This window comes from Choloepus didactylus, chromosome 24 (assembly GCF_015220235.1).
Source record: "Choloepus didactylus isolate mChoDid1 chromosome 24, mChoDid1.pri, whole genome shotgun sequence".
NCBI lineage: Eukaryota > Metazoa > Chordata > Mammalia > Pilosa > Megalonychidae > Choloepus > Choloepus didactylus.
The window spans coordinates 4,902,397-4,917,376 of record NC_051330.1 but is presented as its reverse complement, the minus strand read 5'-3'; the positions used below and the strand labels follow the sequence as shown (position 1 = coordinate 4,917,376).

The 14,980-nt window shown below is 36.9% G+C and overlaps 1 protein-coding gene across 1 annotated transcript; it reads right to left on the bottom strand.

Moving 5' to 3' along the window:
* Positions 1–4,515: 4,515 nt before the first annotated feature.
* On the bottom strand, positions 4,516–5,118 carry LOC119519813 (olfactory receptor 14I1-like). Its single transcript, XM_037817536.1, has one exon. It carries the CDS (start codon positions 5,116–5,118, stop codon positions 4,516–4,518), a length of 603 nt encoding a protein of 200 aa, XP_037673464.1.
* Between the last annotated feature and the right edge of the window lie 9,862 nt (positions 5,119–14,980).

Here is a 14,980-nt window from a genome sequence, read left to right as displayed (position 1 = left end):
GTGAAATTGTGAGCAAAATATCCTATACCAAGTAAGCAATGTTGACAAGTTGACTGGAATGTTGTGTAGAGATGGTCCATCTTCTTTATTTAAATAATGACAGAGCCAGCAGCTGTGCTGGTTGGTAACTCCACCAAAGCCTGTGTCATTGGAGCCCATGGGTGGCAGAGTTGTCCAACACCATGAGATAGCCTGGGGATAGAAAGAGTGAGCATTACTGATCTGGTTTCCCTTACCTCCCAAGGGTGAAAACACTCTTGCCCAAATCTTGAAGTGAGGAATTCCCAGGTATGTTCTCCCAGGCTGTCTGTCCAAGCCCCAAGTCCATAACTTTTGTGGGGACTCATTGTCTCATTTAACCCAGTCTTTTGGTCTCCATCATCCATTTCAGGGAAGGAAGTGGCATTATGAACAAATTTGGCACAACTTAAAATGTTGTCCTCCTGTACCAAAGGGTTGAGAATCCCAGTCATAAAGAGAGGAACCACAGCACCTAGGTGTTTTGACACACCTTTCCCTGTTCACATGGTGTCTGACAAAAAGGAGGCACCTGAGTGTACCATCATTTCCAGTTTGGAGTTGAGAGTCCTGTATTAATATTACTGTATCCCAGATCACAAACCATATGCAAGGATTGTGCTCCAGTGGGAAAAAAGGAAAAGAGCAGTTGGGTATACTGAGATTGGGATTTCCCCAGTGTATAATCAGGCACCCCTCTAAGGTCACTATTGTTCAACATATGCTGAAGTACCATGTTTTCCTTCTGCTGGAATGTCATTTAAAGTGTGAATAGTTTTTAGTTAGATGAGGGTACCAACTGGTAAGTTGCCTTTTTTTTGATGGCCTTAGCATAGTTGTTTGAGTCTGTTTTAACATTTTGTTGTCATATTCACTTGGGGGAAACAGGAAGCATGAAAGGTCTCTCTTATACCCAGTTTTGGGTCACTTGCCCAGTAAATGTTATCTTGATTTCATTGGAATCTGGTCATGTATTTGTAAACATGGTACATGTTTCCTGTGACATCCACAGGAAGCATAGGAATTGTTGTCCTATATTTGGAGTATGAGTCAACAACCCAGTAACACCACCACAACCCATGACTGTAGGGTAATAATTTTATGTGTTTGGGATGCCACCCTCATGTGGGGCAAGCCACAGCTGATGTGTCCCAATGACCTGGGCTCATTGATAGTGGTCACATGACTGTGCTGCATCTTTGGCTTTCACTTCTTTTAGGGTGAATCTTTCTGATTTTACCCACACCTCCATATGAAGTGGGCTTCATGTCACATATGGTGGTGGATCTAGCAGACACCTATTGGGTTCATGCTGGGTCAGCAAAGGAATTTCATTTATATTCTGATTTAAATGGTTGTTTACAATGGACATCAACATGGGTGACAGACTGATCTATTTGCTAGCTCATAAGCTGTTGCTGTGGTCCCTGTCTCACTATGGGGGAGCCTAATCATTGATTGAAACTGGCCACACCGTAGGTTGCCGAGACTTGTAGTTTTACAGGACTGGGGTTCCATTGGCCATAATGGCAGAGCTCAGCCACTGAGAGTTACATGGACTCTAGAACCTGCTCTTCTTGAGGCCCACTTTCAAGGTGGCTTCTTTGGGGGTGACATTAACTAGAAGGGCCTAAAAATGCCCAGTTGTGGCACATGAAATCTCCAGTGGCCACACAGGACTATCTGCTGTTCAGCTTCTCTCTTGGCAGTGGAAGATGACAATGAAAATAACTTCTGTAGTCTTTGGTATGCTTATCTGACTATCAGTCCAAGTGGTTCCTAAAACCTGTTGGGAAAGTTCCTGGAATTTCTTGGGATTGATTTCCCAATCTGTCGTCGTTATAATATTTAGGACTTTTTGTAAGATCTGCTCTACCAATTTTTTAGTGGGTCCTTCAATGAGAATGTCATCAATATAGTGGATGACAAATACTTTTCAGTAACTGGGCTCATTATAATTCTATCCCTACACACAAGTGACAAAGTCAGGTTGTTAAGATATCCTTGAAGTAGCACAGTAAATGTATCCTGGGGTCTGTTCCAACTGAATGCATTTGATAGTTGTCAAAATCCATATAGGGATGGAGAAGAAAACATTAGCCATGTCAATAACAACATCTCCTGTGTGTCCTGCTATCACCTTAGTGACAGCAATGATATCAGATACTGCAGGAACCAAGGGTAACGGTTTCCATGTACCTGAGGCCTTTTTTATTGTCCAGATGATGCTTTTAACTTGTGACAGGTGTTTCCCAATGTACTTGTCTGTATCAAGTCCAAGTCCCAAACCAAAGCAAAGTAATGACCTAGAGACCTTGGCCTGATCCTTAATCCTTTTTAAAGGGAATTACTCCAGCTTACAGGTGAGGAGGATCTTCCTCCTTATCTGACACATCACACTCACAGTTGGAATTTTCTTCCTCACCATCCTGGCCAGGGTGCAGGGAGACCTTCTTACGTGTCATTTTCCTCCTCCCCTGACTACGATTGGGTACTCAGAGAGCAGTGATTCAAGATCCTAAGTCCTTTCATCTTGTGAGCCCTCTTTTTCCTGCTCCTTTATGACTCTTACTAAGTCCTTCACACCTAAATTGAAGAGACACTCTTTCTGGCCAATGGTATTGGTGGAGATCTTCCATAGGATTCCATTAAAATCTGAATTTATATTTTGCTTTTGTAATTGTATTTTTTCTTTCCTAGGCTGCTCAACAAATACCATGAAATGGGTCAGTTTATACAATGGGAATTTATTCACTCATCATTCAAGGCTGAAAAATAGTCCAAATCAAGGTTTCATCAAGATGATGCTCTCTTCCTAAGACATTAGTGGCATTCTGGGGCTGGCGGCTGGTGCTACTTGTTCTTAGCTTGTCACATGGCAAGGCACTTGGCATGTCTCCTGTTCTCTCCCTTTTCTGCTGGGTTCCATATATGCCCATCTTCTGGCTCCTCACTCTGTGACCCTTTCTCTCTGTGCATTTCATTTTCTTATGAATGACTGCAGTAATAAGATAAAGCTCTATAATCTCATTCCATAAGTAACCTCATCAAATATCCTAGTTACAATGGGTTAACATGCACATGAATGGATTATAGTTAAAAACATGTTTTCTGGGTAACATAAACTTTCAAACAACCAAAGTAACCAAAGCCACATTGCCCAGCAGGTGGGACCTGCCCCCTCGCCTTGTCTTTCCCTGGTTGCTCCTTGTATTCTCTTTATGGTCCTTTGAGTGGAGCAACTTCTGGGTGCTTGGTTCTGGGGTCCCATTACTTTGAAACTGCCTCAGTAAAGACGGCCAACACCTCGCTATTATTTCCACCCCAGAGCAGGACCACATGGTGGAATTTTGTTGCCATTTTCATCCCAGGGACAGGAGGATCTTCAATCAACCTTTACTAAACAGGAAGAAGAGAGAGCATTGTCAGCTTCACCAGGGGGCCTTGATTCCCCACACCCAGTGGGTTTCAATTCATAACAAATGCAAGAGATAGTTTACATGCAGCACCTCTCTTCTTGTTTGTGTGTCCTAGTGAAGGAACTCAGCTCCCTCCCCATCAAAGGCAGGTGTGTGAGGAGGGATTGATCTGGGTGTCATACAACTTGCCCACCATTATCTGACTATCTCCAGTGAGTGGTTAGATACGCTTCAGGCAATAGGGAAGGAAGGTACTGGAAGTCCCCTTATCTACAAGGGGTTTGTGTTTTATCCTGCAAAGTGGACACGGCAGGCCCTGGGCATCAGGATACAGGGTGTTCTAGAACTAAGACTGACAGACTCTTCTTTAAAATTACTTATTCATCATCATGCAGAAAGCTTGAAAGAATTGCGGAAGGCATGGACTTTTTCAGCAAGATTGCATGGAGAAAGCAAGAGCATCCAAAGGATATGCTTTGTTAAGGGATAGAATTTGACAGTTGAATTTTAAATGAGGAAAGCAGCTTTGGCCTGGATTTCAGTGTCATAACTTTATTTTATCTCTATTCTGCAAGTGTCTCTCAATTCTAAACATTTTATTACAAGATGCAGGCTATTGTATAAATGACACAATAAACTGATAGCAAAAATGTGATTTGAAATGAAATCTCTGATTCAAAACATTTGATATTCTCTTCCAAGGTGGCAGTATACATTAGCTGAAGTTGTTTCATATGTATAGGCACCTGTTAAGTTACCCACCTATAATCTTCTCTGTATGATATTGCTATTTGTTTTTAATCCTCAAAACATCGAGAACATTATTCAAAACATTTTAATAATATGGAAAATATTTTCCTGAAGAATATATCAATTACACATAATTATGAATTTGAAAAATTATCATGTAAAATACTATACACCATTTACGTAACAAAAATGCACTATCACATTTGCAAAACTAAAATTATAAAGGATATGTAGAAAAGAATACATAGTAATTACCAGGGATAGATCCAATTTTAAGAGCATATATTAAGTATAAATTTAATTTCATTCAATAATTTTTCAGGTTTTTTTAACTAAAAAACCTGCTTGAGAACTGAAAATATCTGTGGAACATTCTGCGAAGAGCTGTGTTAATCTCTCTGCTCCGCAGGCTGTAGATGATGGGGTTTATGAACTGGGGCAGCATGGAGTAGAACATGGCCATGAGAAGATTACTGAGAGACGCTTCATTTGCAGTGGAACCAAAGGCAGCCGTCAACAAAGAAATTACAAACAAAACGAGAATTGCCAACTGTGGGGTACAGGTGGACAGGGCTTTGTTACGGGCTCCCACAGAATGCATTTTAAGAACCATTGAAAATATATCTGTATAGGACTTAAACAAAAAGGCAAAACACCCGAAAATAATACAGATGCTTACAGTTAAGGCCATAAACTCAGAAAACCGAACATCCAAAGATGAGATCCTCAAAATTTGAGGCAAGTCACAGAAGTACTGATGGATGACATTGGACTCTGTGAAGGGAAGCCTGAACACATTCCCCGTGTGGATGGCAGAATGGATGAACCCACTTTCCCACGAGCCACCAGCTGCCTGCATGCACACACGCGGGGTGACGGTGAGCCCATAGTGCAGAGGGTGGCAAATGGCAACATAGCGGTCATAGGCCATCACCACAAGGAAGGCCAGTTCTGTGGATATAAGGAAGATAAACAAGAAAATCTGACAGGCACATGCTAGGAGAGAAATAGATTTATTCCCTGTCAGAGAATTCACAATCATTTTGGGAAGAGCAACTGAAATGCAGCAAAGATCTATGACAGATAAATTGCCAGTAAAGAAATACATTGGAGCGTGTAGATGCGGGTTGATTGTGCAATGGCAGTGAGAGTTAAAAGATTCCCAGTCAGGGCTCCTAGATAAAACACTAAAAACATTAGATCTTGAAAAACTTGGAGCTCCCGGGAGGTGGAGATATCCATGAGGAGGAATTCAGTGTAGATAGTGAGATTTTCCATGTCTTCTAATGTGTTTCAGTCTCCCTGTAGTCAAAGGGTCATATGATAAAATATGCTATAAACTTAATGGAGACAATCCACATTTGTCAGAAATAAAATGTCACCATTGATATCAATATATGGCTTTTCCATAGGAATTCAGAATGAAATCAATGAATGCATCTATTTCCATTTTCATTTTCTTTCCTACTTGTTCCAATATGTTAATTTCAACAATCAGGGTCAGAGAATCTAAGTGATCATTAAATGTTTTAAACTAAAATCAAGACCCAAAACATTTCAGTTATTGAGTCAATTTACTCTATTTTAGTAAAATATTTTTTCACACTGCCTGGCTACATCCGATCATATTTAATTTTTTTTTCCTTAATGAATGATCATCCCAGATATGCTATAAGAGGTACTCCACATCAGTTCATATTTTTTCACAGTCTTTAGCTCGTTTTGTTACACTGTACAGACCATATGACTACGATGATTGCTCATATTTCCCATTCTTTGATTGGCTGTCTTAGAAAACGTTCCTATAACAAACTTAATGATTCTGGGGTTCTTGTGAACGTGATTAATTGAAAGGAGACCAGATAGATTAGGTCTCAGCCCTCTTTCATTTCAGTTGTTCTCATAAGGCATCCATGTGAGCCCTGTCTTTCCTTCTTGATCCACAGTCCATAAAAACTTATTTAGGATTCTGATAATAGTCCATTCCATTCTTCTAGATTCAGTGTGTACCAGATTTCCCTCTCTGTCTCTCTAGTTTACGTTCTCACCTGCACAATGTTTCTAAAAACTTCCTGTCTGATTTACTCCTTCTCAAAGAACTATTCCTGCAATCAAGTGTGAATTCCAATATTTGATGAAGGACTAATTCCTGTCTAAATATCTCACCTATATGCTTTTCTAGAATTTATGAAAACTGCTTATTCACAATAATTATTTTAACCACAATTATTTTACTTGTGCTTACCCTGAAGCATTCCAAATCATTAATGAATCTTGTTTCAGTCTTAATTGTCCTCTCAACTCTAAAAATTCCTTCAGGTGTATAATTACAGAAATATTTAATATTTTTATGTGCAAAACTTAGAATAGAGTGGTAATGAATGTAAAATGCTAGAATTTAAATTGATATGTATTTGTATATAATTTAGTTGTAATTGCAAAATTAGTATACAATTTGGCTGACATTATATGTGAATAATAATGATAGTAATAATTTGTGTTTTATTTCACTGTTTATGCTCATATGAATTTGTGGTATTTTGCAAAAACATTTAATCAAACTTGTTTTTCTATAATAACCTCTCAATTATGTATGTTTCTTCCATAAACCTCATTTTTATCAAGAAAAGTCCATTAAGTAGGTAATATTTTTTATATAATAAAGGCAATATTCAGTGTCTAAGTTGATACTATTAACCTAGAGAAGGTTATTGGGCATGTCAGATATTCAAGATGAATTTTTAAAATTTCCTTTCCCAAAACAATGCATTATTATTGATCCTTAGAAATATAACTGCTTTCTTCTATATCTACAAATTGCATCTTTCTCTTTAGGCTGTACAAGCTTTCACATTTCCCTAGGCTTAAATTATCATCCATCTTCTACTTCAGAGTGCATTATGATGTGTAAATGGATATCCTTCATTATAATAGAGAGAGATAGGAAAAGAGAGTTTAGGGCTTGTTTCACCTGCTCCTTCTTACCTCAGGGTTATTTCGAAATTATTTACTTTACAATTTTAAAATATGTAAGTAAACAGTGAGAAACCTATGCCTTATGAATTTTTAAATACATGAAACATAAGCTTATATCTAAAATCTACGTAGAACATATTTAGTCTTAATATCCTTCAAATAAATGTAAGAAATTGTTCCTAGTAAAAAGTTTACTGGATATCTCTATAAACCCACTGATATTTTAAGGACTATTTTTGCTTTTGTGGATTGATTTCTATGAAATGTTTTAGTAAACCACTGTTGCCTCTAAATAGCTATCTTTTGCAAACTAATTCAAGTAATATTTTTCTTAGAACTTGTGCTATTTAAATTCCTTGGTAATTTCTGTAACATTATATTTTCCATATTTTGAGTGCAGCCTATGTATCACAAATTTCATCAGGTATCATTTTTAAAACCAATCACTATAATAAAATAAGAATCAACAGCATTCAGACTCTCTATGAATATGAATTTATAATATAGAGCAGAAATAAAGTATGCTCAACATCTTGATGCATATCACAACTTATTTGTGACTTTTTCATTAGCGATTTTAAAGAAACACACGAATGTAAGCATACAAATATACCTGAAAATGTTGAATCACATTGATCTTCTGTAACATGAACATTTCTTTTGCACAATTATAGAGACTTTACAAAATCTGTGATCCTGCATCTTTTTTTCACTGAAAATTTCATGTTGTCACTTCTCAGGAAGATTTGCATTTAGCCTTAAACATTTGAACACTTCTGCTTCTAGATTTTTTGTGCACATGGTTATTCCTTATGAAGCATATACTTATGGCTCATTCCTCTCAGGGGCCATTGGGGAATGATTTCATTTTCCAAAGAGGTTGGTTTTCTCCCCACTTTGACTGGTAATGATTTCTTGGCTGTACTTCAGAAATTAAACTCATAATAGTGTTTATTATCAACAAAATGAACTTAGATGCTTTTGTTAAATTAACAAAAAAAAGTATTCAAAAAGGTTTCACAGGCCACAGATGATTCAATATTTTCTCTCTTTTATGTCACACTATAAATATAATTTATTTACTTATAATATATCCATTATTTCATGCAAATCCCAACAAAAATATTTTTCTAAGAGTCTGAACTAATATTATGGCATGAAAAATAATCATATACTGTTTAAAATTATCAACAAATATAACATTAAAAACTGCCCAGTAGCTACTAAATTAAAGAAATTTGGGATATTTTTAAATGGATTTTAAAAATACACAAGTAAAAAAGTTTGTTGCACAGTGTGACTCTTATCAAAACTGTTTGAAGAGATTCTTGTACACAGTATATGAAAATAACAAAAGGCACTCCTCATATATGAACTTACTAGGTCCAAAGTCAGGTTGGAGGAAAGTAGACCATTTGCAACTTTCTAAATTTCTTGTCAACAGATGCCAATCAAGAGATTATCAGAATGTGGGAGAAGTTGAGAAGCTTCTAGGAAAGACTTAGACATGAAGGCTCAAAAATAGAAGTCTTCACAAATGCCCACAGGTTAGCAACATCGTTAGGCCAGTTGGCAGGGAAATTTGTTCAGTAGAGGAAAGAAGGCAAATCTATTAAAGCAGAATAATGCTTGAATTATTATAGGAAAATTGTGCATTCACCACAGTTAGGAACACTCAGCTAGGGTTTCACAGAGTCCAAGCAGATCTTTAACTACTTTTATAGGTCTCTCTGTGTATATTTTGGACAAAAAAGCAAAATTCTGGAGATTTGCTCATCCTGATGGAGCCTACAAAAATTTCTTGAAATGAAAAGACTAATTCAGAGGGAATCAAAATGCATAGAAGGTCAGATAGATTTACATCTGGAGTGGAGTAGGAAGGAAAATGATAGACAGATATCAAATAGAGCCATTTTATTATTATTTGCAAGGAAATTTACCACTAAAAAGAGATAATAGTAGGCAAAGTGCATACAAAAGTATATTACCTAAGATTCCTTGAATTATTGCAAAACATAATTTAGTAGAATTTACATAAATTGCCTCTCTTTTTTTTTTTTTTGGCTTCGGGAACAATTTACACTCCAGACAATTATTGAAAACCCTAAAAAACTTGTAATTCTGTATGTTATATCTTTGGAAACTTACCATATTTGATATTAAAACTAATATTAGTATAAAGAATTATTTAATTTAATACAAATAATAAATCTCTTTTACTTAATGCAATAATGCATCTTAAAAACATTATATCCCTAAACCAAAATAAAATAACTGAGAAAACAGAAAGGGTTTTATCCTTTTGAAAGGAGACAGCTAAATTTTCATATACACTTCTTCATTCATTCCATTCATTTAAATGAAGATTGTGAAGAAAATATGACCTTACACAGATGGATATGGTTAGAAAACAGAAGGGTTACTGATTATCACTTTATATAATTGCTGATATTATTCTTTAATATTTCTGACCTTGTTTTAGAGTGGCAGATAATTTCCCAAAATTCACTCCTGATGTCAGATGGAAGGCAGAATTTGAAAGTGATGAGCTTGGATATTTAGCTGAGGGAATTCCCAAAACAAAAGTGGAAAGTGCAGCCTGGGTCTCCTTTCAGTTTGTCAAGGAAAGGAAAGAGCTGAGAACTGAACTCCTGGTTACAAAGAATACAAAAATTGATGTGTTGGAAAATTCTGCGCTTCTGGAAAATGGCCCCCCAGAGAATAGTGCCCCATTTGAGTGTTTAACTGAACATGGATCCAATCAGCTACTTCATTGTGAGCCAAGATTGGAAATGCAGTTATCCAGAAAGGATTTGTGGAAAGTCTTATTTTCCGATAGTTGGGAGCACTGTGTACTGCATTCAAAACAGACCTTTTTTGTTTGTTTATTTGTTTTATGAAATTTCTATGAACAAAACCTCTGCCCACCCAGACTGAAAGGGACAGAACAGGGATCGATTGAAAGGAAGTGACTTCAAAGACAGAACCACGGAATCTGGTGTCTGGAGTGAAGATGCCTTAGACCTGGAAAGCAGACACACCCATGAATGTGGGAAGGGTGAGTCCGCCCTGGAGCTTGCAGAAGGTGAGCCTTCCACCCCACTGTTCAGGAAGGGTGTTGCTGCCCTAGAGTTCTTGTCTGTCTCAGGAACTGTGGAGAGCAAGGCTGCCCTGTGCTCAGGAAGAGTCCTGCCGCCTCAGGTTTCAGTGAGGGAGGTGCACACTTCTTGGGGATTGGGGAGAGCGTGGCTGTCACTGTACCATTGTGAGGAGACTGAGACTGTGCCCCAGAGATTGGGGAGTGCTTGGCAACCACCACAATAGTTTAGGAGGGTGGGGCCTAAAGTCTGGCTGCCACCCCCATGCCTCACAAAGGTGAACCCTAGAGTTCAGCCACCACCTCGATGCTGCTTGATGGAGTGGAGCCAGGTGCGTGGCCATCACCCTAATGCTTGGAGATATTGGAGCCCTCACCTTGGTGTTTGGAAAGAGCAGGGCCACTGAGCAAGCCATTGGAAAGTGTGGGGCTTCATTTCCTTCAAGCCTAGAGAACAAAGAATCATTCTATAGATGACGCTTAGACCTTGAAATCTAATGGAGTATTCCTTGCAGGGTTTCTGGACTGTTTGGATTCTGAAGGATTAAATGTTAAATTACTAAAATTATAACTACTCCTCCAGCCACTTCCCCAACCTGACATGTATTCTATGAAATTTGGATATGCAGACTGAAAAGTGAGGATGTGCCACTACAATCTGGAATTTCAGTTCAGGTCTTGGATAGCTCTGCATCATTGGGCTTATTGGGCAGTATTAGCAACACTTACAATGTGACAACAGGTTGCTTCTGGAATAAGTCATGTTAAGTTACTTGATTGCAGTAATACTTACACTTTGTCTGTTGTCTACAGATGAAAGAGAGAAAAAAAGAATATGTCTCCATTACTAGTTAGGTGATCTCCCTGGGTTTGGATGACATCAGAGAAGGTGGTATTGTCCTTTTCTTTTTATTCTTCCTCATGTATGTGGTCACATGTTTGGTAACCTGCTGCAAATCCTTCCCACTCATGCAAGCCCATAATTTCATAATCCAATGTATTTTTTCCTGTCCCACTTATCCTATGTGGATATCAGGTATACAGGTGTCATTGTCCCCCATCCTTGGGTTCTGTGGGAGAACTTGGCTGGCAATGTCACTATCTGCTTTACTGCATCTGCTTTACTGCTTGTGTTACAAATTTATGTTGTTCATTGTCCTGCTTACTGGATCTTTGTCAAGTTTGCAGTTGGATCTTGGATTGATGGTTTTTGTTTCATGGGAGCCGTGTTAATTTTGCTTGCCACATTGACCTTCTGTGTTCCTCACATCACTGACCATTTATTTTGTGATTTTTTTTCACTCATGGTTCCCTCCTACACCAACACTATAATGGTGGAGAAGGTGACGTTTGCTGTCACTCTTCCTTTGGACCTTATTATGTTATTCTCTCGTCTCTAGAATCCATTTTAAGGAGTTTTTCTACAGGGAGGCACAGAGGCTTTCCCACCTGCTCATTGCAGTTGATTGTTGGAAATACGTTTTTTGTTCCCTGGTTGTGGTGTACACGACATCAGCCTCAGAAACAACACTCATTATCTTCAAATATCTAAAGGCCTGTTATGTGTAAGAGAGAATAAGACTCTTCTATTTTAGTCCAGATGGGAAAAGAGGGCCAAAGTCTGTGGGCCACAGAGTAGCAGATTATTCCTCAGTCAAAAAGGTAAATTTTCAACCAATAAGAGCCACATGAAAAATTCAACAGAATATGGTGGGCTTCCAGTTGCTGAAGAGGGTCAGGAAATTTTGAATGTCTACTTGTCAGTGATGTTGTAAAAATAGACCAAAACATGTGAAGAGAAATGGAGCTACATTCAATTCTCATTATTTATGCCAGTTACAGTCTATAAAATTGTCAAAACACTGAATTAACAAATACCAAATCATTGTTCCTGAATAATGCAGGGTTAGGTTTCTGTGAGGGGCTAGTCACAACATTTTCATTACCAGTTGATACACAGCTTTGTTTTATGTGTTTTTCTGTTTAATGACACCTTACTTAAGATATATCACTGATACATTAGCATTGAACTCATGGCCAAGAAAACAACTCTTATCTGAATGAGCTCACCTAACGCCTATAATCTCCATAAAGTCCATCACAGCTTTCTTGCGCCTAGGAATGGTAGACAGCATGTTAGCACTGTGCTTGGGGTCCATTTTGAACAGCAATAGCACCAAAAAAGCACAAAAATGTGAAAAATATGCCACTAAATTTACTGTGAAAAGGACACTTGTTTACAGTAAGAGAGTGGAAATGAGAAGGCAGACAGTTGCCTTGTTCAACTTTGCTAGGAACGTGCCCATCGGGCAACCAGGCTTTTTTTGCCACTCTTCAGAAGTCCACAAATGATCTTATTTAACATCACTGAATTATTTATTTGAATGTGGTTGAAAGGGCAAATGTTAGGTTGGATATATGTTACAGAATAAAAATTTAAAAGAAAAGCACAACAATAGAACTATACAATACAAATATTGAACCCTATGGTAAATTATGGATGATATTTAATAGTAGAGTTTTAATAATATTCTTTTGATCAATTGTAACAAAGGCACCACACTAAAGGAAGATGTCAATAATAGGGGTAGTATTTGGGAATTCTGTATTTTCTGCATTTTTCTGTAAACCTGCAACTTCTCTAATAAAACAAACAATAAGAAAAAGAAACAACACTCAATCTGAGTAAGATTTTCTTACTTCTCTACATTGTGTTCACACCCCTTCTTAATCCCTTAGTTTATAGTTTGAGACCATGGATGTGAAAATATCTGAAGAAATAGGGGAAAAAAAAAAAAACACTGCCTCAAAGGTAACAAGGATTAGGTAAAGTATGGTCTAGAGAATATAGGACTTCATCAGTACTTGTGGTTTATGGGACTTCCATTATGAATGCAGTTTAAGTGCAGTAAAAACTGTTAATACCAATAATTTACATTCTAAGGAAAATAAAGAAATATGTTAATATGCATTATCTCCATTTGTAAATGGAATGTTAACTTTATATCAACTGATAGCATATCAACTAATAAAAACATAATATGTAATGAAGTGTTTACCCATTAATATGATATCTCATTTTCCCAACTGTATCAAAAGACAGGAGACATTCTAACCTAGGTGTAATGAATAGCTGCTAATTGTTAGTATTTTATAATAGCCCTGATTACATGGAAAAATATGCATCCAACTAGGGAACAAAATTGTTGATAGTGATTTTTTAAAATTATGTTTTCTTCACTTATTTATGATATTGGATAATTTAATTGAAAGTAACCCAGATTATTTTAAACTGTATAGAATACATGATAAATTAAAGAAAATTAAAAGTAAAATTAGAATGAGACTGGTTTAATTGATTCAACAGTACAAATTGTTTTATGAAATTATCTTGTATTTTGCACAAATGAAAAATAACCCATTTTAATAAAAAATAATTACCAATTAATTTTAATGAAATCTGAAAAAGAAAGAAAAAACCGTGAGCATAATCAGGCAGATGATGATGAATTTGGAGTATTTACACTCAAGTTACATAACTATATTCAAAATTACAGTAATTAATAAAGTTTGTCATTTGAATAAAGGAAAAGGAAACAATAGGAAAAATTAGTGCCAAGAAGTTGCAGAAATACATAGATATTTAACTTATGGCAAAGGTGAAACAAAATCCATGAGCATTGTATTAGGTTCTCCAGAGAATCCAAATTGACAGTATCTTTATACATGTGTATTAAAAGATATTTACAGGAATGTTCACATGAGACTGTTGGCATTGTCAAGTCCAATTTCTGCAGGAAAAGCCAAGAACTGGAAACCTCAAAGAAAGTGAGATCGATTTCCCCAGAAGATGCTGGCCTGCTGAAGTAGAGGCATAAATTCTTTCTAACTTTTGAAATCTTCAGTTGTGACTTATGATTGTGTAGGCAATGTCCTTTTTTTATTATAGATGGAAACAACCATAGATGAAATTGACTGATTGCACATGCAAATCCATCTATGAAATCCCATACCACTAACAATCAGGCCTCTGCTTATTTGATCAAACAACTGGATAACATAAACTAGCTAAGCTGACACATGAAATTGACCAACAGAGGGAGGTAGCAGTATTTTTTTTTGACAAATGGCACTAAGATAATAAGATATCCATTTTGGGGGGGCGGTACCTGATATCTCTACCTCACACTATATAAAGCAATGAATTCCAAGTGGAATGAGAAATGAGAAAATTTCTCAAATGAGAAAGCTTCATGATAATTTTGGGAATTATGATATTGGGATAGGGAAATATTTCTTAAATGAATAACATTAAATATAAAGAAAACACTATTAAATTAGACTGCATTAAAATTAAGAATTCCCTATTCATAAAAGACACCATTGAAGGAGAATACAAACCAGAAAGGGAGAGAGAGAGAGATGAGGGAGGGGGAAAGAAAATATTTCCAAAATATAACTGGCATAAAAGAGACATAAAGTTCATATATAAAATATATCTTTAAAGAGATGTATGGAGAATGGCAATAAAATTAAAGAGTTTTAATGGAGAATCCAGAGATAGACCCCCAGATCTATAGTCAACTGATCTTTGAAAAGGCCCCCAAAAACACTGAACTGGGACATAACAGTCTATTCAACAAATGGGGCTGGGAAAGCTGGATAGCCATATCCAAAAGAATGAAAGAGGACCCCTACCTCATACCCCACACAAAAATTA